Source organism: Belonocnema kinseyi, chromosome 6 (assembly GCF_010883055.1).
Source record: "Belonocnema kinseyi isolate 2016_QV_RU_SX_M_011 chromosome 6, B_treatae_v1, whole genome shotgun sequence".
Taxonomy (NCBI): Eukaryota; Metazoa; Arthropoda; class Insecta; order Hymenoptera; family Cynipidae; genus Belonocnema; species Belonocnema kinseyi.
In genome coordinates, this window is record NC_046662.1 from 93,462,578 (window position 1) to 93,488,470 (window position 25,893).

General features: G+C 32.8%; 2 protein-coding genes across 3 annotated transcripts in view; one reads left to right on the forward strand and one right to left on the reverse strand.

The window, feature by feature from the left end:
- Window positions 1-25,893, forward strand: part of LOC117174442 (5-hydroxytryptamine receptor-like) — a 554,399-nt gene that overhangs the window by 16,074 nt on the left and 512,432 nt on the right. The window lies entirely within an intron of this gene.
- Window positions 13,015-13,785, reverse strand: LOC117175503 (tigger transposable element-derived protein 4-like). The gene has a single exon (XM_033365209.1). The coding sequence runs from the start codon at window positions 13,783-13,785 to the stop codon at window positions 13,015-13,017; it is 771 nt and encodes a 256-aa protein (XP_033221100.1).

Sequence of the window (25,893 nt, forward strand, 5' to 3'; positions counted from 1 at the left end):
AAAATTAAAATTCGAAAATTTTTTCTAAAGCCTCCAGGGGACTTCGTTTTCGCACGAAAAAATTTTATGTGCCCTTATTGCATCCGGACCCACAATTGTAAGTTAGAGCTTCTGTTAATTATAAATAATATTTTCACATTAAGATTGCACGTGACTTCTAACCTCAAATAGAACAAAAAAATTTCGTGGAAAGTATAAATATGTTGTCAATTTATGTAATGACGTTAAAAACTTTAAATTATATAATAAAAATCACAGATGTATTTTAGGAAAATATTGTATATATATTTTGATGATGCAGATGATGAAGAAGAATCAGAACTTGGCGAGGTAGTGAATGAAATACCAGAATTTGGAAATTCGAATCAGATAGGAGAAAATGTTATAAAATTCAAAGTTTTGTAAGTTCAGTTGTCACCTTCAATTAAAATAAAAAATGTTTTGCGTAATTTCTACTTTTAAGTAAGAAAATAAAGAATGGCAAGAAATCGATTATAAACTAGAGCCAGACCTGAGCTAAGCCTCGGCCCAGCTGGGCGATCAGACATGCTTATTGCCAGATTTAGAGTTTTATTCGAGCTCGACCCAGACTAGATTACCAAGCCAGGGCCTATTTTTGCCAAACCTGGGCCCAGCTTGAGCCATGCCAACATTTCTGCCCGGGTCATCCCCGACTTAAACCCAAAAAATAATAACGTTTTATATTAAATCTAATATAATAACTATACATTGATTTTGTTCAGAATACTTTTATTTCATACTCGAACGAAGTGACCACCATTTGCTCCTGACAAAAGGGGCAAAAGTAGCATATTTTTGCCGGAAACTACATTTGCGGCGCGAAAGTAACTTTTGCAGGGGGAAAGTACGTTTTGTGGGGCGAAAGTGAAATTTGCAGGGCGAAAGTAAAACTAGCCGGGCGAAAGTAAAATTGAAATTTTTTTCTTTCACAACTTTTTGAAAGGCTATAGAAAAATGCGTTTTACCTGCTTTTCAGGGCCAAAAGGTTGCCACGGTCGAGAGTAAAATGAAATACTATATGGAACACAGGACGAAAGTAGGTTTCTCCCTCTGGTAATTACTGCCCGCGGGAAAAATCTGCTTCTTTCGCCCCTTGTTAAATAATGTACTATATTCTTCTATTTTCATGAAAAATCACCCATTTTTCCTGCTTTTAGAGCTTTTTGGACTGTGAAGACCGTTCAAATATGATATTTTAATGTTTTTCTTATTATTGGCACTTATTGAAATTAATTGCAAGAAATTTTAACTGCAGTGAAACACTTCAATAGCCCTCCCTTCTATAACCATTCCGAGAATTCACGCGGCGCCATAGGTTGGTATAACAGGAACTGCGCGGGGCCGTGGGGTCTGCGGTTCTCACTCAAGCGAGCAGTCAAGCGTGAACAAACAAAGGCGGAGCGGGCTACAATGAGTTAGTTCACACTCAAGGTCAGCCCCAAAATCGGCACTATAAAAGAGTTTCACTGTAATAATGGAGGAGGGTCGCCTATTTGATGTTACTCTGAGGGGTTTAAGTTCTGCATGATGATCTGCGACGAAGAAAGGAAGGGAAAAGTTTTCAAAATATAGTGACGTAGTTTTGAAACGGTTATAAATAATAATAAAAGTCAGGTCCATACATTATATTATTCATAAAAAGAAAATTTTCCGAAATTACAACTAACATGAGAAATATATAGGTTAATTCTACGTAAACGCCCTTTTCTCTCATACCTTGTATCTTTAACTACTCAAGCCTTTATCTTTTACCCACGACAAAGCTTTTTCTAGTTGAGTTAGCTGATCGTCACTACTCTTCTCAACGCGAGTAACAAAAGCAAGAAAAAATTCTTAACACCAAACTAAAAATATGACCTCACTGAGTACGGTTTGTACTTTTAACTTCTTATACTCAACGTTACACTTTTAAAACGAAGGGGCGAGAACATTTGAAATTCGAAGGGCTCTAAAACTATTAAAAGTAACATTAAAAACTCTTTTTATTAAGATCCATAATTTAATAGAATTTCAAATTTTAATTAAATTTTGTTGAAAACATTTACTAAAATAGCTTCACCTTTTAGTAATAAAAACCTATCACCCATCACCCAGAAGCACGTATTGCATATTCAAATTTTGAACCCAACAGCGATCAGAAATGAGCGAGAAAAGTCGAGGAAAACTGAAATTCCAGTAAAGGCATGCAAAAGACCTGTATGTATCTAGTAAAACATTCGGGTCACTTCTTTCTCTGTGATACCCTAGCTTCCAGCCATTCAGATAGGAAATAAGATTTACTTTTTTGATACCCGCTACCCTTTTAAACCATGTACTTCGTGTTTTTTCAAAGTTCCATTAACAATTTCATTCAAATAGATCAATAATAGCGCACTACATCTCACCAGATAAAATTTCAAAGTAGCTCGGTGAATTAAAACTCATTTTTTGTGTTTATATTTTCTTCCAAAAACATTCTTCAGTACATTTTTCTCCGTATGTGCGATTTTATGACAGTTTCATGGTATATTTACAGGCTTTTAAGATACATTGATTGCCCTATTGGCAAACATTTTATGACTTGTCCTCACATGCCGATAACGATTAAGAAATTTTGAAATCAATTGTGTGTATTATTGGTATAAGGAAAACCTTTTTAATATTTCAAATATAGGTTTACTGTAGTTAATGTACTTATTCTGGCCTTCGAAGCATATATATTGACTTATGGAAGAGCCTTTCATGACCTTTCATGATCTAACCAAAGACGATTTATAAATTTTAAAAAAATCTTTTTTTGGTTTATATAAGGAAGGGTACTTTTATATTGGAAATGCATCATTACCATATTGGATATCATCCTTCGTATCTTTGAAATGCGGCGATTGACCTATTGACTAGTCTTAGATGGTCTTGTATGGTTAATCAGTAGTGATTTATAACGTTCAAAAACATAGTTTACTTTGCTTAAATAAAGAAAACTTATTTCAAATTGTAGAGTAAAGTGAATAAAATTTTGTTTATTATAACAGAATACGTCGATGAAACTTTTGATAATCCCTCTCATTTTCTTACCAAATAAATTATGAAACAAATTTATTTATTTTCCACGCTAATTAATGAATAAATCATCCACAATAGGTCGAATATAAGTGTCTGAACAGTCCATATATTTATGTCTTCTTATAAAATTGTCTAGTCTAAACACACGGACCTGGAAACACAGAAATACGCTGATGTTAAACTAATTTGAATAATATTTACCTAATGTTCAACTTTATTTCATTTAACAGTGCGTACTAGTAACTTAGAATAAAATTATAACTTCATAATGCAACTTTCAAATGTAATGGCCGTCGACATTCAAACTAAAGCCGGTATGTATAGAAAAAGTCATGACCGTCTACATATACAATTTGGTATTTTTACTTCAACCATTAGCTAACTTGACTTCGTTGAATGCAGAAAATCTAGAGGCAATTTCTACGAACGCACAGGCATCAATTTCGATACAGACGGTAACTTACCTGCTTATCAACATCTATTTTACCCAAATAACGCCCGACAAAATCATCTTGACAGGTGAGTGACAGCTGAAGGCAACACTTCACGTTGCTCTAGATGAGAAAAGCAGTCTCTAAATGGTGAATTTTCCCTAGATTCTCATAATGAATATGTGTGGCTCAAATTTGTTGCAATTCAATTGAACATTGATTTTTGTGTACTTGAGAGCATCGGCGATTTTCTGTGAAGGTAAGGGAAACAAGGACTATGTTTGGGCGTACAGAAACTAAATTATCAATACGTTTAAAAAATAAGTTAATTTCTTTCATAATTTTATTAACCCTCGATTATATTTTTTTTAACTTTGATATAACTAATTTCCGAAATAACGCAAAATCTCACTAAATTAACATTTTTCTCCCAACGATAACCTTTTAACGTATTAAAAATAATGTAGGAAAATGCAATTTCGAGAAATGTCATGAAAAATGTTCAAAAATTATACTGGAGGCTTTATCGACAGTGATTTTTACACCAAGATCTTGATTACTCTATAAATTGTCATAAAAACTTGTTGTTTAAATTGACCTGATTAAATCTAAACTAAACTGTACAAATTATTATGAAAACTTTTAACTTTTATTTACAGCATTTTACAAGTAGAAATAAAATTCAGAATGAAACGGGAAGATGTTTTTCATGTGTCTAGTGCGACGAAAAATAATGCGAACACTGGTGAAAATACTCATCAAGATGTTGGTATGCAAACACATAAAAATGTACGCCTTTTGACCCAGGATAGCTTATAATTGAATCAATTTTTGCTAAAAAAAAGCATACGAGATCAGAAAATTTTCCGCAGAAGCAAAAAGATTTCTTTTTGTAAACTTTTAGGGTCAACATTTAAAAAATCAATGAAAAAAACAACTCTGAATTAACACATACAGAATTGAAGATTTTTCACAAAAGTGGAAACATTTGAATACAGTATTTCAAAAACAAGTACATAGCAACGTAACGACGTAAATAATTATATTATAATAACAATCATGTAAGTACCCGTTCCAATGCGCTTATCAACCGCTTCACGAACTATTTTTTCTTTTTGTATGGGTTTTCTTTTTGTATAGGTTTAAAAAAATCGATGAGAAATATTTGGCTATTGTGTATCTAACATGGAAGCCCCCTATTACTAATATCTCATTAAAAATTAACTTTCAAAGTTAAAAAATTATTCCAGATATGAATTTCTCTTTCTTTAGAATCGATCAGACGAAATTATTAACAAGTTACACCTGCTACACGAAACAACCCGGAAGTAAAAGTCAACCTTTGATAGGGTGAGACCAGATAAATTTAAAGACATTATATCATCTCCAAGTCACAAAAGAAAAGAGGGGACGTGACTAATATCCCCGCGTTTTTGTAGGCGCTATATTGCGTTTTATGTAATAAATTTAGTTTTCTGTTGTTTTTTTAATCATAACGCTTTTAGTATATCAAATGTTTAAGGAATAATTTGAAATTTATTTCTTTTAATTTTTTAATCTATTGTCACCTTAAATAAAAAATAGCATAAGAGAAATTGGAATATACGATGTTTTTTTTAACGCGAATAATTTTTAATCTGAGAATCAATTTTCGCAAAAGTATAAATAAATGTCATTTGGTTCGAAATATTCAACAGATCATATGTAAAAAGGCAATACGTAACATTTATTTAACTAAAATCTTTTATGAAATAATTAGTCTCCGGAAGAGGAACTTTTTTATAAAGGTGAATCTCGACTCTGAGAGAGTCACGGATGTTCAGCTATTTCGAGTGCGAATAGCACTCGGATAGGTGATCGACTGTGATTTACGACCAGGTTGTCTATTCGCCGAATTTAAGTAATGTCGAGCGGGAGATTTAACGTCAAGGTAGATTGCGTTTGCTTGATGATCTGGTACATCGATTGACTACTTTCAAACTCGACATTCGGTTAACCCTCTGAACACGAAAAGATGGTTTTCTGCAGATTTTCTCTCCCCTGTCAAAGTGACTAGGTCAGTTCGAGTACTTCTAATGCAGTTGGATGCAACCGCGGATTATCAATGGACGTGATTAACTTTATAAAGTGATTCTAAGGATACTTTATACAGTTTAAATATCAATTATGATTTATTATAATTAATAACAACAAGTAAGAAGTAGTATACCTAATAAATAGTTAGGATAAATTCGAATGTATTAAAATGTTTTAGAAACTAAACACATTTTCGACAAAACACTTAATTTTCCTATCTTCACTTGAATTTTTTTTCAGCTATGATATTTTTCGTATTACGAATAACAATAATACTGAATACGTAAAAAAATTACTCATTCCAATTTGTGGACATCCGCGTGGAAAGGACCCTTCTTACCGGTTCTAGTTAAGGTTACGCTCGCGTTTTCCTGAGTCATGGTCAACATTTTTATTTTCGAGGTTGAGTGAGTAATGGTACTATTTCCTGCAAGTTATCACATATATTACGTAATTCTTTGTGAAACTAATCGATCGATTAGCAGACGACCATTGATAAAAATGTTAAAATGGATTACTTTTGATTCTTTCTGCTGGTTATATTATTTGGTATAATATATAATACTTTAAACATCTTTTTCATAAAAAATAATGATATAATGTAAATCGGTTTAGAGTTTCAAGGTACGCAAGAAGCCACATTGGCATTTGTTCGGAGTTCAAAAAATTCTTATGAAAACGAAAGCTATCGAACCCATAAGAAAATCATTTGACCCAAAGGTTAAATCAATTCTTTATACGGAAGATTTAGCAAATCAAGAAGAAAAATAAGCTGGCAGGGTGAAAATGGACGTAGAAATCGTATCCTTGAAATATTGGCTTGAATATAACGTCAGTGTGTAGAAGAAAAAAAGAAACGATGATCTCCTGAGAAAAAGCTTTGTAGTATTTTTTCTTCTGAAAGTAGTCCGTTCTCCATTGTTAGCTAGAAAAACGAGTACAAGTCTTGTGAAATCACTTCGCGATATCCTTCAGAAACACCTCACATGAAAAGGTCGCAGAGAAGGGATAAAGCTTTGTTGGCTCTTTTATCTTCGTCACAGCGTTACTTTACTAATGAGGATTCTTCTCAGAGAAATGCACGTGCACTTTTTTCTCAAGTTTGTGAGTATGAAGTGATTCCTGATATATAAAAGAACTTGTAAGTAAAATGGTTTATATTATTTGACAATATTGTGAAAAATGTATATAATAAAAAACATTGAGTTAATCCTTCAATTATATATGTATTTCAAAATAAGCGTTGACATTAAGCAATACAAAATAAAAATGAAAATGATTATTTTTACCTGGCTAAATACAATATGTGTAGGTTAATAAAAATAATAAATATTTTCTGCGCGTAAGATATTGAATATAAAACTTTCAATCTATCTTTCTATAGCAGTAGAAATGGAGATCGGGTCTTAGCTCTCGACTAATTAAGGAATTCAATTGCAATCACAATTTTTCTTCCTCACATTTATTTGATATTATCTTTTGGTAGTATGCGCTCAGTGAAGTCTTTTTTTCAAAAAGATTAAGATAATCTATAAAGAGCAGGATTTATTGCTACTTGCAAGTCCTGCAATCTAAACAATTTGGAATTTATTGTTGCATTCTGGATAAATTGAATTCCCTCACAGTAGGAATAACATCACTTTAATAAATTTGACAAAGTATATTTAAATTACATCTTATAAAAAAAAAATTGAAGCTCATTGGTTTCATTTCTTCTATTGAAAATACGCATTATCCATTACGTAATGGTGTATATGCCCTTGATAATGGCTAAAATCTTGTCAATTCAAAAAAATTTTCGTGCCTGCCACAAATTCTTTAAAATCTTCTTTGACATTTGGAAAATTGTGAAGTTGTGTCCATCATAATTGGTAAACATTGTTCTGAATTTTCTGCAATTAATTAATATATTTTGAAATCTCCTAAAAAAATGTAAATGTTTTAAACATTTGTATTCAGTATGAGGATCATTCAAGGTGAATACAACTATTCAGTTTACGGTCGGTAATGGTAATCTTTGAATTTAGTGAAATCCCAGATTAAAAATAGTTTGGATTGTCTTTTCTCTTTTTAGCCGGTTAACTGTTGGTATAAGGAAAATTCAATTTTGGTTCCAGAATAGTTAGCATATATCGCGCTCGATTGAAAGCTTTCAATAAATAGAAACGCTCATCCTGTTTCATAGAGGGATTCTATTGAACTTGGGCTGCAATATTATATGCAATTTATTGCAGAATTATGGGTATGGACAAAATGTGCATTCCAAACATTCGCCTTATCAGGCACTACGTATAATTTTGCGAATAAAGGCAATCTCCTTTATGGGTTGCATATTGTGAAAATCTAAAATTCTGAAATTAGAGCCAATAATTACAATACAATTCATCTATTACAATACAATTCATCTAAATTCAGTTATCTAATGGCTATTTTCTAGTGTTTTATTAATTCATTTAAACAAAACTTTAGAAAACGTATGTCTTTTACATTCCATATTTTGGCACTCAGCGCTGTTTAGCTAGGTCTTCTTCATACTGATACTTTCCGTTGTCCAGTTCCATGATTTGATATTTCCTTATAGGTTTTTCACCAAGTTCACCTTAATAATATTTATCATTAAATTTCAAATTTTATGTCCCAGTTTACCAAATATTTAATTTAATTATTAATTGTCACACGTTGTATTCATGAAAGCTGTTCTAAGTTTCATTTATTCAAGTAAAATGTAAATTTCTAATTATTCTAAATTTGATATTACATTGAAAAGGGAAAGCAAAAGAGAAAAACAAATTTAAATCAAATATTGACGTCTATATTTATGTTTCTGAATTTCCAAAACCGAAAATTTTAAATATTTCTATTTTTCACTTTGAAGGAAAATGGATTAACCTTTTATTTCCTATACAACTTTTCATCTAGCTTGTGAACATTAAAACCACCTCAAATTTAAAACGAGTCACAAAACATCTCCCTAACCTTAAAGGGCAGATAAAATTTCTGATGCCAAAAATTATAATTTGTTTAGTTAATCACACCCAAAAATCTAGGATATTGTCAAGACGTTGCGAACAGTTATTATTAATAGTGTTTTTATTGAACTTTTCTCGGGTTAACCCGGTTATACATCATAGCCACGGACTAAGTTAAGTTGCTGATGAGATTAGAATGTTGTCAATTAATTTAACTAATTTAATAAGATGCTTGCAACCTCCTGCGATGATGTTGTAGGTTTACAATTAAGAGCGACCGCGAGCGTTGGACGTGACAACAGACACCTATGGATGCTTTCTTAGAGCTATCATCTGCCACTCCACGGGTTTTTAGTCGCTCACTTTCTGGTGGTCAAGAAAGTTTCTTACAATGCGACAGGTGTTTAATAAAACCGCCTTCTGAGCTGCTGCCAATACCCTACTGATTCCTACCATAAATGTTCAAGATGTTCAGTGCATCTTGCATGCACATTAACTGTAGCCAAAATAACAATGGGATGAATAGATGCATGATTCAAATTCCTCCATATAGTCTTTACTTCATGCCGTAACGCGCTTTACTTGTGGATCTTGGTTGTATAGGTTGTATAGGTATTTATAGAAAGGCATCCATTCTTGTAAGAGCCCTAGGTTTAGGGCAAGTTGTTGATGTATAATGCCCGCTATATCATTATGTCTGTGCGTATATTCTTTATGAGCCATTACGCGACAGCCATCAATAATGTGCTCGATAGATTCGTTGGTATCTCCACATAATCGGCACTGGTCAACCACATCTTGATTTAAAACGTGTTTAAGATCATTTCTGGTGCTTACAACCTAGTCCTGTATCGCAATGACGAATCTTTCCGTCTCTGGATACAGAACACCTTTTCTTAGCTAAATATCGGATGTTTCACTATCCACTTTATTTTGATCCAACATTTTGGGGTGCTCGCCATGGATGGCTTTCTGCCTCCATTGTATTTATAATTCCTCTGTGGTTTCTGTGCTGATATGCAAGGCCCCATTTGAAGACAAATTTAAGGGCGTATTGTCAAGATCCGCTTTACAGATGCTACTGTAAAGCGCAACATTTCGTTTGCTGTTAAAATTGTCTCGCAACTGTATAACTTGTGACACACACCGTTTTTTGACATCAACAACGCATGTGTTGATTTCCCTGATTTTGTTTGCAGAGTTGAGAAAACTCTGCATAATCAATCTGAGTCTCGTAGTGAAGCTAGTCGTGAGGCTAGTCTTAATTATTGTATGCTGAATACCCTTAGATTCAAGAATACCCAGATATTTATATGATTCTCCTGCAGCCATTGCCTAGATGTGATCTTCAAACTCGTTCTCTAACTCTGCGGTCTTTAATTCCTCTCTGACTAAATGCCTGTTTTATATTTATCTAGTCCGAGCTCTATGTGAATATCATTGGAAAAATGCTTTGTGACATCGATCACTTGCTGCAGTTTCTGGGTTGAACTAGCGTGCACCTTCAAGTCATCCATGTAAAGAAGATGGGTCACTGGATGACCATCCTCATTATCATGAATTCTGAACCGATGAGGCATGCTGTTTAGTGTTTTGCGCAATGGATTCAACGCTAAATAGAACCATAGTGCGCTGAAGGAGTCTCCTTGAAATATACCCGACGTAAAGCGTATTGATCTAGTTATTCTTGGGTGTCCAAGATTAAAATACTTGATTCTCGTACCCTAGAGCCTCATCGCATGGCGTAGAAAGTCAATAATGCGTGGACAGATTTTGTAAAGTTTGAAGACTTCAAGCAGGTATGCATGCATCACGGAAAGAAACGCTTGCTTGTAGTCAATGTATGCCATGTGTCAGTTCCTTTGATGCTTACGAGCTTGAGTCATGGCAACAGCTTCTGTAGTGACTAGATTTTTACAGCCTCGCGAGTTTTTACAACATCTTTTTTGTTTTTCTGTAAGAATGTAATTCTCGTCGCAATGAGAATATACCCTATCTGCAATGATAGCTGTAAGATATTTATAAATTGTTGGAAGACAGGCTATGGGTGGAAAGTCAGATGGATTTTGAGCGTCTGGTTTTTTTGGTAACATATACGTAGTACCCTGGAGCATAAAGCCTGGCATCAGATCTGTGTATTCAATGATCTTCTGAAAACACCTTGCCAACGCAAGATGCACACTCATCAGGTACTTGTACCAGAAGTTGTGCGCCATGTGTCTACCTAGAGCTATCCAATTACTTGGCCTTTTTCAAGACCGCTGAAACATCTAAAGCTGCGATGTTTGCCAGCTGCATTTCAGGACTATTGTTTGCCCTTACTTCCTCTAGTTTGAACCACGCAGTGTCCAAATTGCATATGTTCGTTTTTCCCCAAACATCCGACCAGCAGTTAAGTCATATCTTCCAACTAAGGGACTTCAGTGTCTTGCTGGTTATTTGCCTTCACTCGCAGTTCACGATAGAACCTTTTTTCATCTGCCTGAAAGTTACGATTTTCTTGCCTCCGTTCACTACTTTCCTTGTATCAACGCAGCCTTGTAGTGAGAGCATCAAGTCTCTGTCTTTGGAAGTCTATAATTTCATCCAATAATGCTGGTATTAATGTCTCGATGTGCCGAGGGTGGATGATTTTAGTAACATGGTTTATCAGATTTCTGGTTCTATTTCCTTCTTTATATTGAGCTAATGGACCCAATTTGCACCTTACTTTGCTGAAATCCATATCCAACCTGATCTTGCATGTTGGATCTCGATCCCTTGCTGGGACAAAAACTGCATTTGCAGTTCTAGTTTTCCGGCCCAACATTCTAACGGTTGCCATGGCTGCACAGTATACAAGAGTTTGCACCTCTAACGCAGTTTGGGCTACGTTTAAATGCATAGGTAAAACCTTGCTGTCGAGATGTGCTGTTAGTGCACGTAGATCATTTGTAGTATTCATTTTGTGCAGAGAATGCCTTAGTGTTGGTTCTACGTATCTGAACTCTAGTAAAGCATGACTAAAATTCCTTTAAGGTGCTGTCGTTTTTCTGGAATTTTTCTATTCACATCATCGTTATTAATATACGGATGTGGTTCTAATGAATCCGGTACATAATGTTCTTCATCCCTAGCACCTATGCCTTCACCAGTAATTAAGTCTTCGTTTTCCACATCTTCCAAGGCTGATAACAGCTTCCATTCTGATAGCATTTATTTCAACAGCCGAAAGCAGTCTGTTTACAGATATTGAGAGTTTTTGATCTGCCAAATTCTGCTATATTATTTTTATGGCTAGCTCTGGTTATTTATTTTAGAAGAGTCTATGATGTTCTTTCCTCACACTGTCCCCACATTTATCTGCCAAAAAAAGGCGCATGACATCTCTGTTCATAATGTATGTCCATTTTCGTCGCTTTTTTAGTTGCCCAAAAAATGCAAACTTTTAATCAAAGAAATGAATTTTCAACTAAAAGGGATGAATTTTAAAACAAAAAGAATGATTCGCCAACAAAAGGGATAAATTTTCAACTAAAAAGACTCAATTTTTAACCACATAGCTGAATTTTCAACTGAAAAAGATCATCTATTGAACGAAAAATTTAATAGTTACACATTCAGTTAAAAAATAAATACTAACCGAAAAAGTCAAAGTTTCAACAAAATATTCAAATTTTCAAGCAAACAATTGAATCTGCAAACAAATAATTTGATTTATAAAACAATACTTTTTTACTCAAAGCAGAAGCTCAAAATGTTAAAACCCAAATTTAAAACAACAAAAAACGAATTTTTAACAAAATAGATAAATTTTCAACGAAAAACGGTTACATTATCAGTTTCAAAAATAAATTTACAACCAAAAATTTGCCAGCAAAATAGTTTAATTTACAAAAACAATATGAACTTTCAGCCATTTTATACAAAAGGAAAAAAGTTTAATCAAAAAATGCATTTTCAAACCCAAAAAACAAATTCTCAATTCAAATAGATGGATTTTTAAACAAGAAGAACACTCTTCTACCAAAAAAGACGAATTTCTATTTGGGAAAGGATAATTAAAAAAAAAAAACAAGAAATGTTCAATACAGTAAAACCTCGATAATTCGAAGTGCTCCGGGACCGAGAAAAACTTCGAATTATCGAAAATTCGAATTATCAAACATAAGAGTATAAACGCACATAATTCGTTTAGACGTTTATTATAAGTCCTAGATAACGTATTATGAATTTCCCTTAAAATACATTCGATGCAGGCAGTGCGAAAATGTTTTTTATTTAATATTATAATGCCAAAAAAGTAATAATCAAACGTGAGAATTTTGACAGGCTCAGAAGAATCAGAGATTGGGAGAATTTGGTAATATGCAATTATGTTGATGTCAGTTATGGAGAAGTTTGAAATTAACAATAAATTATCCAACGTAAAAATAATTTCTCGGTCCTAAAAAGGGCCGTTTGGTATTTTTAAAATAGCAGATTATTTAACAAAGTCAGTAATTTTTTTTCTGTTTGATGCAACTCTTTCTCTGGCAGAAGTTTTCAACCATGACTAAAGGAGCAAAGATTGTGTTCGGCAAATCACTTTGTTCAGAAAGAAACCTGCAAGCAATTGCTAAACCAACTTCAGCATCTCTCAATTTTGTTGGTGGTGCCACATCCTGATCCTCAGCATCATTATCGTCATCAGATTTTGAAGGTTCTTGTGCCTTTATACCATCCAATATCTCACTATCTGTAGGTTCACTAGCAATAATGACATTAGTGTCTACGTCAATGATTTCTTCAAAAGTTACTTCTGTGAAGCCCAACATTCTTTGTAGATCATCCCACTCTTCACAAGTACCATCCGATAAAGTTTCGTTTTGTTCTTGTGTTGCAAGATTTTCCACGCCAGTTATCACGAAGCCAGCCTTCCGAAAGCAATTCGCAATTGTATCACTAGTGACATCAGCCCAAGCTTTATTCAAGTCGAAAATAGCATCCAATAAATTCAAATCAGTCAACCCCATTTTCTCATCCGAAGCCTTGAGCAATCTTTTTATAATTCTCCGCCGGTAATTCACTCTAAGATTCTCAATGATTCCTTGATCCATTGGTTGCAATTTGGCAGTTAAATTTATTGGTAAGTGAACCACCTTTATGGCTTTCAAAGTTTGAATTGAAACTTTCGGATGAGCTGCAAAAAATTCAGCTTTTTCTAGCACAACAGGACCAGATAAGGGAATATTCTGGTTCCTAGCAGATTTCATCCATTCCACCATCGATATTTCTAACAATGGAAAATGAAATGTCTTCATGCGTTTCCGATCCGGTTGGAAACAAGAATTTTCACCAGCAGCCAAAATCTTCTCCTTGTTCTTGATGATGGAAGTCAGAGAGTTAGCGGAAACCTTGAAATCTGCAGCAATGTCCTTCTTCCTTTTAACTCATTTCTCGACACATCGAATGAGTTTTACTTTCTTACTTAATGATAATGTTGCATACTTGATCTTCTCCATACTCTCGAAATTGTTAAAGTGTAAGTCCTATCAACATTGAAGTACATAAGCACACAATCTTCATTTATATTAGCAGCTCCACCTTTGTCACACACGCCAACTCCCACCATTTGCAACGGCTGTACTTCTAATTATAGAGGTTATGATCACGGCGGGGCCTACAGTTTTCTTCGAATTATCGAGAAATTCGAATTATCGAACTTCGAATTATCGAGAACTATTAACATGGGAAACATCAGGTTTCATCCGGGGCCGAAGAAAAGTTGGAATTATCGAAAATTTGAATTATAGAGATTCGAATTATCGAGGTTTCACTGTAGTTACATTTTCAGATATAAAAATTATATCAATTTGTTTGATTCAAACCTAAAAAAAAATTTTCTTACTATGACAAATAGAAAAATATTACGTTTTTAAGATATATTAATTAAAACGATTGATTTCTCTTTGAATATATTGAATAATTGCGAGTTATTAATAGAATAGTACAGTTGAAGTACGTAATGGGTATAGAAAGAGAGAGACACCAAGCCCACCGCGACACTAGCAAGCGCCACGCAATTGATCAAACGACTTCACAATTGCACGGTTGACTTTAGGCGTGGATTGTCTTAACGCCTATAACTTTATTTCTATGCATCAAACAGACCATAACACCTGATATTTATAATTAGGAAAACCACTAAAAAATCGAAATAGCCTGGTTTCGTCTTCTAATATTCATGCCTGGCTACCGTACAGCACAGTGGGTACAAATATGAAATAATTATGTATTGCCATTTTGGCTGTATTTGATATATTTTTACTTCTGATAAGGCGCCCTGCTCTACCAATAAGCTTTTTACCTTCGTTTATGCGTCTATTTAATTCCTCATCTATCTTCCCGTCCCTAGTAAATAAGCTACCAAGGTATACGAACTTATGAACTTGTTTAATTCTCTCATCATTTAATACAATACTGCATAGTGTTTTCTCGCTCTTTTCTTCAAACACTATAGTTTTTGTTTTATTTGCGTTAATTGTGAGAGCCATGCTCTTCATGTTTGAATCTAGCTTATTCAACATTCTTTTTAAGTCTTTGCTTGACTGCCATAACAACCTTATTATCTGTGAACGCTAACCCACGTACCATTACTGTTTCGAGATCCACACCATCTTCGTTGAAAAAAACCATTCTTAAACACTTAACTATGATTAATATAAATAACAACAACTTCCCAAAACTTACTTCTATCTATCTTGTCAAATGTTTTTTCTAGGGCAACAAATGCACAGAAAACTTTTTTTCCTACTCTCAAATTTGTTTCTGTGATTTGTCTTAAACTAAATATTTGATTCGTACATGTCCTTCCTGGCATTAACACACTTTGGACTTCCCAAATCTTTTCTTCAGTCTTTTTCATTACCCTACGAATAAGTATTCTTGATTATACTTTACTTACGGTACTTAATAAGCTAATCTCTCTGTAATTATTACAGTCGCTTTTATCTCACAGTCGCACAGTCTATGTGGTATGTACTCGCCACCGTGTTTAAGCATTTCAGCGTTAATACTGTCTACGCCGGCAGCCTTACCGTTTTTCAAGTTCTTAATTATATCCCTAACCTCAGTGACACAGGCTTTCTCGATTGAGTTTTTTAACAAATTGTGTTCTTTATCGCAGTTGTGGCTTCCTACAGCTTTATTTCCGAATTGTCCCCTCAAATAGTCTCTGAAAGCGTCTAGTATTCCATCTGCATCATATACCATTTCCCCCCTACTATTTCTCATGTTGAAAAATTCTGTACTTTTATTTCCCTTTATTTAGTTATGAAGCAGTTTTTTTGGTTTCTCCAAAGTAGTTTTTTATTTTCTTCTCTTCTTCTGATCTAATTTTATCTTTACTTTCCTTAATTAATCGCTTGAGTATTATCTTTTTGTGTCTGTAATCATTTATACGTCTATTTCTTTCATCATCGCTAAGGCCTGCGGTATTCAAAGTTCTCTTGTACGCTTCTCTCTTTGCTTTTCGGGCAGACTGAATTTCATCATCCCATCACGCATCACCAGACATTCTTCTTTCCACCGCCGACCTAAGTTAATTTTGGAGATCAGAAGGTAATGATCAGAGTTGCATTCAGAACCCCTCATGACCCTTGTATCTTTGACTACCTCTCTTAGTGTTACGTATTTCTAACGGCTTAGGAGATCCTTATAGAAAGTTACAATTTATATTTTTTTGAAGAAAATTTTAAAGGGTTATACTTGTTCAGACACACAGATTCTGACTTTTTTAATTTAAAATAACTAATTTAATAATTACGAATTTTTCATTCATCAATTTCAATTTCATTTATGAGCTGAAAAATGTTCGTATTGAGGCAGGTGTACTTGAGACAAGTAAACGCCGTTTTACCTGTAATGGCTATAAAAGTAAGACTAAGGCCTATGTCTCGACTCATTTTTGAGACGCAGCCAGACATCGATGTCTTGGAGACGAACTCAAGACATAACCAAGTTGAATTCAAGCCGAAGCATATTTACTCAGGATCCAATCAATGGTTTGGGCCATTTATTCCTTGGACACGAAAATACCCTGTGTGCGTATACTCGTATAAATTTTTAGTTGATCACTTTTCAGAAGAAAATAATTACTTGGAAGTTATACCCGATTGAGCTTTCTCCCTCTTTTTCTAAACATCAGGCTCGCCGAAGCTTTCAAATGAGCAATAAAACGTCCATGTAACCCTAGCAGAAGAGCCGAAATTCCCATCAAAGGAAACTACATTTTCTATTCATCTTCATATTTTTCCCACCATCAAGACCCCCTAGACTTTCAAATGAGTCATAGAATATGCTTCGAACCCCCGTAGAAAACCAAGAACCGGAACTCATTTCATGAAAATCTATATATAGAAGATAGAAGTCTTTTAGAAAGAAGTGTATTACAATTTTATTACATTCTTTGCGAAAACACTTATTATATATTGAATAATATTATACCTTATACCAGCACAGGATATTGTGAAAATTTCGTAGACACTATCAAAGTTTAAAATTTCTCCCTTGGACATATTTTTATATCTCGTGTTGTTTAGAAATCGATGTTTTCAATTTATCATAATAGTGTCAATATTTAAAACCAAAACAACTTTCTCTTCTATGCCTTTCACTTAACTCGTGTCGAACTGGTCCAAATTTTGATTAATCTAATACTTCTCTATCCTAACTTATGAGTATGTAAAAAAAGTTCTCTTTTCTCCTATTTTTCTTTTGCAATACAATCTGACATGACTCTTAAAACTGTTAATTTTGGATGAGAATCTATCAAAATTAATTTTTCTGTAATTGAATATATAGTAAATTCTTCTAACAGTTAAGGTTCAATTTAAGTTAATTTATTTCACTTGCCTCGAGTCATGCAGCTACTTGTATACCTGTTTATTGAAAATGTCTATCTTCATCTGTAGACATTTTCAAATTTCAGAGAAAAACGTTACCCTCTATCGCCATTTCCTGTTTCCGGCGCAGATCGGGGTAAATTGCACGTCAACGCCAGCAATTCCTTACAAATAGAACACACACCTTCCCTTACTGCTGAATGTGAATATTCCAGTCTTATACACAAAGTTATGTTCGTCTCTTTTCTCCAAACTGCACGTCAATCACTGCAGAGTGACATCTTCAAATGTTCTTTTCATTCAATACCAAATTTAAATATTTTACTTCAGATACTATTATTTTTGACAAGATAGACTTTAAAAAATAATGAAATGTTCCATTATTCTTATATTACTTTTCTATAGGATAAACTGAGTAAACATATTATTAGTGAGCCATTTGAGGTAAGGGTAGGCTGAGCCCCGAGTACCTAATTCTTTTTCTGAAATAAATAATATTACCTTTTTTATTTTAACACCTTTCGGGTCTAACCGAGTTTTTAGAATTTAAAAGCTGTTTAACGGATTTGTAAACCACTAATGTGATGATTACACCCTTAAGAAGAAATATCATAAGAAATATAGTATAGACCTGTATCATCAAACGAATCTAAATATAGATAGAATACAAAAAATAAAGATAGTAAAACGAGCAATTCAACCATTTTTAACCATTTTTAAGAAGGTATAAAATTGTGAAGGATTTTTAATATTTAAAATTATTTTAAAATATTCAAAAGAATTTCAAAGACTTAAAATTTTTTTTAATTTCAAAAAATTGTGTAGATTTTCTAAAGATTATAAGCTTGATTGTTAGATATTTCGAAAGAACTTGGAAAAATAATTAAAATTTTAAGGCATTTAACGTATTTCAAGAAATTCTACAATAAACAGAGGATTTTATTGAACCTCCAAGAATTTCAAAGATTCATAGGTATTTAAACAATTTTTTGTAGATAATTGCGAGGAATTAATCATTTAAATTTTATTATTATTCATTATAATTAAATTTTTGATTAGAATTATAGTTACAAATATAATATATCCTTATGAATATACTTAATATTATGATTGTAATCATATTTATATTGATAATTTATTTATTTAATTTATTTTAATAAATTTGTACTTTCTCAACAAATTTCAATGGCTTTTAGGAGATTTAAATAAATTTCTATGCGAACTTTAAGTAATAAAGTGTTTCATCAATTTAAATCGATGTAAAAACTTTTTGAAATAAAATAAATTTTATATAATGAGATTTCTACGAGTTTATTGAATTTTACGGCAAATGATGGAAAATAACAAACTTTCGAAGAATTAGAAGAATTCAAAAGATGTTATGTTATTGTGAAAGATACCAAATCATTACCAGAGTTAACAAAAATTTCAAAGACCTGTCAAAGAACTTTGCAGGGGTTTTAGAGATATCAGGAAATTTAGAAGAATTTTTAAAGTTTTAAGGGATTTAATAGTATATCTAATTATTTCAATAATTTTAGTAGATTGTATGCATTTCAAGGGATTTTCAGAGAACTTTAAAGAATGCATTTTTTCCTACAGTTTCTTCATAAGGGATTAATCGTGGCTCAGATGGTAATAGTGATTATCCTATGTTCCAATACTACAGTCTTGGAAGCCATGCTGGCGCGGGGTCGATTCCCAAAGCAGAAATCGAGGCTGGGCGAGCTTTCAGAAAGCTTCGCTTCTGTCCTTTAGTATACTACTCCACAGAAACCCTAAAGTTTATCACTACTCCTATAGTACATTGGCTAATGACCCTAAAAGTTTATGCGACTATAAACAGTCAGTTAATAAAAAAAAGTTTATTCATACAGAGTTGATATTTTTATACAATTTTATATCAGTTTATGAGTGGTATCAAATAAATCGTTCACGGAAAAAATGGTTTGTTGGGCCAAGTATTTTGTTTGTATGATATGGTACTGCTATTTTATAATTTATAAGACATCTATTTCATCAGTTGCTGGTACTAATTGAATAGTAACTATGAGTAATGAAATTGTTATGCCAATAAATAAAAAAGTATAATTATAGCTTACAAATTAAATAGTTAGCCCAATTAACCATTTATCCTGCGATCCCGTTTATTTCAACTATTTTTCATTGCAATAATTCCTTCAATATTTATATATTATTTATTCGCATGCTGATTATCCTATAATCATTTTCTACACGATGAATCTCCTCTGATACTGAAAATTGTATAGAAAAATTTACATAGACCTATGCTGATTTTATTATAATATTTTTTTGTAAAGGCAGTTTACGATTTTGCATGAACGTCGCTTTCGTTCCTTTCGTTCCTTTCGTTGGTCACAGTGTTTAGTTTCAATTAAGGGGCCATTCACAAAATACGCGATACGTGATCACGTATTTTGTGAATGGCCCCTAATTTATTTATCAGGCATTATTTTAAGTACTACCTATCATTATTCTTATTATAATCAGTCAAATATATCCATAATAATAAGCCTAGGATTATATTAAAGAGGGATAAAAAGTGACTGTCAATTTTAACAAATATTAAATGTGTTTTTCTGCATTCTATACATTTTACAACCTCTCATTCACGTATTCGCTGCAAGCGATGCAGAGTTTATAAAGTACTGCGAAACGTGCAAAATCATCAGAAATAGTCCAAGTGGGTCAAGAACCTTGATTTGAGATAAATCTTGGATATTTATTTGTCCATTTAATATTTATAGATAAAAGTCGGAAGGGAAGGACCACTTCTGAAGGGTGGTCCACTATTGGTATCAGTACCCTATTTTTGGTGATTTATAAGGATAAAACTCTACTATATTCGCGAGATCTGCAAAGTAGCAAAAGGAAAAAAAGTAATTAGTAAAGTTTACTAAGACTCAAATGCAATTTCGCGTATCTTGATTGCGTAAGTTTGCAACACAAGCTCTTATTATTCCCTCAAGAGTAATTTATTAAAATGTTAGCGAGTGGAATGTTCTGAAAAGTTTCTCGGAAGTGTATTTGAAGGCTATTTCGAGAAGGTAGTGAGAACGAAAGAAGGAAGATAAATGCAAAGGACTTTTAATTTCAAGTGACTTGCCTAACACCTCTTAAACTCTGATGAAACTCACCTTTTCAACCCCACCAAAAATCTTTCATTTTATATATAAAAAAACAACAGTTGTTTTGGGGAGAGGACAAACAAATCATAAAGGGATAAATAGAAAAGGTCAAATAGGCTCCCAGGCTCAGTTCCGAAAAGTACTTACGGCGATCGATTTGAAACATCGCATACCTACGTATTTTGACACATTAATTACCAAAATGATAGTGAAAATACCTGCAAATTTGATTTTCAAGGTCAAAACACCATAAAAAAAGTTTTTTAAACAATTTTTTTACTATATATCGATAAATATTGGTTTGAGGGAAAAAATTCTTTAAAAAAATATTTTAAGAAAAATGGTATAATGTTTATCAAGTATATTTTGCCAAAACTCCAGGAGGTAAGTACTTTTCGGACTTCATTCAAAAGTACTTAACACAGATTTAATTCAAATTGTATATACTCACGTATTTTGACTCGCTGATTAAAAAAATGATAGTGAACATACCCGAATAATTGTTTTTCAAGGTCAAAACACCAAAAACCGATGTTTTCTTCTTCTACCTTTCACTATATTTCGATAAATGTTAGTTTTAAAGAAAAAAGTTATGAATGAAACTTGTAGCTCTAGAAAAAATACGTCTTTTATGTTCATCAAACTTATCGTCTAAATTTATTATTTTCCGAGAAGAACAAGATAATACGGGAAGGAACCTTTATTATTAGCTACAGAAACAATCTAGGCCACATACCACGTTCCCTTTTCCAATGTCTCATGGTGGGTGGGCAGGTACCCCTATGACTAGTCACAGGAATAGTGTTGATTAAACCCTTACACGCTTTCAACGTCGCGTGGGGGTGGGAAGGCACCCATGTGTCTGGTCACAGAAATAATGTTGGTTAAGCCCCTCCTCCTTCCCAACTTCTTGTGGGGGGGGGGGCTCATGTGACTGCTTACAGAGACAATGTTGGTCAAACCCCATCTCCTCTCCAACGTAGCGTGGTGGGTAGGTAGTCACACATGTAATTATTTACATAAATAATTTAGGTCACATACATTCCCCTGTCCAACGCCTCGCGGTGGTCAGGAGTGCCACAAATTCCATTTCTAACAATCCTACAATTTGTACTACCATTTTCCTTTTCTTCTAAAAAAATATAATAGTTTTTTCGAAAAATTATATTTAACATGAAAGTTGTATTTTTTTAGAAGGTGTAAAACTTTTACTTAAAACTTTTTTTTGTAAATTGTCAATGTTTAATTAAATAAACGAAATAATATCAATGTTATAGTCTCTACCTTTAAAATCAAATTTGCGGTTATTTTCACTATCATTTTCGTAATGAACTAGTCAAAATACATCGGCATACCAAGTTTCAAACGAATCGCAGTTAAGCACTTTTCGGAATTTTATTTAAAGTTTTTAACTAAAATTTTAAAGTTTCAGTTTTTGATTAAGAATATTATTTGACTGATCTTCAGAAAGTGATGAAAAATGTTGATTTATAAAGATGTTCTGGGGGTTTATAACAGAAATTCGGGGTTAAAATAAAGATAAATCTCCTTAAGATTACATAAACAAAAAATTACAGTAAAATAAAATTAGAATGGTAATCAGTGAGTATTCCTCCTTTCTCCGCCACATCTTCGCCTTCTTACTGTCCTTATAATACTGTCTTCGAAGTCGTTTATAATTAACGAACAGGAATTTTATCGCAAAGATATTTAGGCTTCATTTCATTTTTTTAGCATTTGATGCCAGACACTGAATGTACTAAAAAATTAATCTCAAGTACTTTTTTAGTAACCAAAAAATCTGCTTATGTACCCTGAAGGACGAAATTCGACTTTGAGTAGTCTTTTTTGGCTATTAGGTGAAATGGAGAAAGTAATATACGAGAGAAGCAATTTTTCCCTCCGGGTGTCACGGGGAATCGCCTACTCTCTCCCACAAAGTCCCCTCCTTTTTGCTCCATGCCATTTGAGTTTTGGAGGGTGGAGATCTGAAGGGTCTGTTGCATCTCTCCGTGTTCTTCTTTCCTTCTCTTACTCATCACTAACTCTTATTTCTTTATTTATCTTTTACTTTCTCTTTATCTAGCCATCTACTCATGTCAATTATGTCACCCTTTTGCCCACTTGATTTCCCTTTGTCTTTCCAGCACCATTGCCCTAATGATTATACATTTATCTGATTTTGTTTTTCATTTCTTCTGAATTTATTCAGATTGCAATTTTTTTAATGATTTGAATTTAAAAATAAAATTAGATCGAGATTTGGCATTGTATGGGTGACTGATGTCAGGGCAGTCTAATCCTTCTGATGTCACGGAATTGTTTAAGGCTCAAATATATTTTTTTCCTAGTCAAAATACGAGACATTTATCTTTTGATTTTTGTCAAAAACAAATTTCCAGGCAGTTGATTCTATTTGAATAATTAGATAAAGCTTGGAAACATTAGAGAAAATTTTCTTTAAAAATGTATGTTTGTACCAAATTGGCATAATTTTATTTGTAATCTTGTCGTACAATAGTATATAATAATGATAATAATAATATAATAATATATAATATAATAATAATAAATAATAATAATGATCCCGCGCTCGGGATCTTGCGCTGATTGGTCAAAGACTTCGAGACTCAGAAGACTTGCGTAAAATATACATATAAACAAATTCTGAAAAAAGGTTATGTTCCCCAGGATTCACCGCGGATTTCAAATAAATAATTAGTTACGAATTAAAAACAATCCTAACACAATATTATAATGTTCTCACAAAAATTCTCGGGACGTGGTTTTTTTGGGAAATTTTGCTTAAATCTTTGTTTGCGAAATCTTTTTTATTCGTTGAATTCATTGAAATATTTGAAATCTATCATAAGTAAAAAAAATCTTTTGAAATGTTTTGAAACCTTTTCAAATCTTCCAAATGTTTTAAAATCTTTGAAATCTGGTGAACTGTAAACTTTTCAAAATCTTTGAAACCCTTTACATCTTTTAAAAGTTTAAAAATCTTTGTGAAATTGTTGTGAAATATTTCAAATCTGATAAACGCGCCTTTGTAAAATGTTCAAAATCCTTTTAAAAATTTTAAAATCTTTGAAACATTTTGAAATCTTTATTAATGTTTTGTAATATGGTGTACACTCAAAACCCGAGTGGTGAAACTCTTGAAAATTCCGTTATATGGCCATGGCTCATTCTAACACAGCTTTTTATTCTAGACGTCGGCAGTGCGCACGTGTCGAAATTTTACGTCATTTCCGTATTTTGGAACAGTTTTGTGTCGAAATGTATGGAAAATATTGTTAGTAAAAACAACAACAAAAAATTAATTTGTAAATAACAGACATTTTTACGTTAGAAAATTTTTAAGTCTATTTAAAAAAACGGTGAAAAACATGCAAAGAGTGCGGCGACCAAGGCCATTATTTGCATATTTTGGCATCTTTCATCTTCTAAAAAATGCTTAAAAATTTTGCGAAACTCACGGAAGATGATGTTCCAGGTGCAAAATTAGTGCACGAATCAGTAGAAGAGCATAGTATTGAGCAGCTGAAATGATGCCCTAAATGTAGAAAACCACCATTATAAGGAAAAAACGTGATTTAGTGAAAAGGTTGGTTGAGGTTTTGTATGGCAGGCATAAATATCTTCTTTTATACAAGATTTGCAGTTCTGAACTTTGTTTGAGTAAATATTTAATATTCATACAAATACAAAATAACACAATATTATATTTTCTACTTCTCATTTTCAAGTTTAGACAATAAAAAACCATTTGTTAGTGATTACCTGGTATAAGGAATGCACTAACAAATTTTCCTTCTTTCATATAAACTGGTTATAAATACATAAATATAATAGTTTTGCCTTCTCAAGTGAAAGTATTAAATAGATTTTATTTTTATCAAAAAATTTAGGAGGTTCGAAACCCCGATAACAATGCTTCATTTAATATGTAAGCAAATGTTAGCATAGAAAGAAAATATTAATACCTGCCAAACACAGCCTCATCTAACCTTTCTACTGAATCACTTTTTTCCTTTTAAAGATCGTTTCCTATATTTTATCCATCGTTTAAACTGTTTAACACTGCGCACTTCCACCGATTTGTGTACTAATTTTTCTGCTGCAACATCATCTTCCGTGATTTTTTCCGGATTTTAAAACATTCTTTTGAAGACGACAGATGTAACAAATGTAAATAATGGGCTTGCTCGCCACACTTTTCGCACTTTTTAGCAGTTTTTTTTCTGAATATACTTAAAAATTTGTTGTATTTAAACTCTGATTTATTCACACATTTGTTTTTCGTTATTATTTATATTTACAATATTCTCCATACATTTAGACACTAAACTGGTCGAAAAAAAACGGAAATGACGTAAAATCCTGGCACATGCGCACTGTCGACGTCTAGAATAAAAAGGTCTACTCTGAAGCTGAGTTAATATTGAAGATTTCAGCTAATATTTTTTATAATTTCTAAGTCAAATATCACAACAAATGTATACTTTAACATTCTATAGTGGCGAAGACGAAATTTTCAAGGTCGCTGAACACTCAGCTTATAAGAATAATTCGCCGCTTCTTACCTCTAATCATTTGAGTCTCAGATTCATCGTTGCAATTTTTATAATCATACAGATTAGAATTTTCGTTGCAGTTAGTCAAAAGCGTTTGATTCCCATATTTTATTCAATAAGTAAAACAACAGATTTTATCGCCAATTAATTACGTACAACCTGTAAATATTCACGTTATTTAATTAATTAAGATCGAAGTAAAAACGATTTTTACAGTTGTCAAACGTCAAATATCACTCACATAGCGTTACATTATTGAAAAACAACTCCAATTTTTAAAAAAGTACTTATTGCACGTCCCGAATGTATTTATGAACAATTTTAATGTTTTGTTACATTTTTTTTTAATTCGTAACAAATTATTTATTTGAAATGTGTGGTGAATCCTGGGGAACATAAACTTGTTTGAGAATTTGGTTATACGTATATTTTGCTCACGTCTTCTGAATCTCAAAACCCTTGACCAATCGGCGCAAGATCTAGAGCGCGGAAGATTTGGAAACCGAATTAAAATCGCCTATATAGTACTTTTTTGTATTACACAAATTCAATACGGGTTGCATTGTATGCTAGAGTTTATATAATTATATTCCCTATGACTACATAGTAAACGTCGTTACTGTATATACCAGGTGTATACATATGAAACCGGTATTGCGATCTAGCGGCTAGTAGGCACACTTGTAGGCACTGTCGGAACTTACCATTTGTGCTAATTGGCGTATTGTCATCTGTCAACAATATCCAATACCAAACATTTC

Coding starts and splice junctions, on each gene's coding strand:
- LOC117175503 (XM_033365209.1), bottom strand. CDS start 13,785: ATGGTGGAATGGATGAAATCTGCTAGGAACCAGAATATTCCCTTATCT.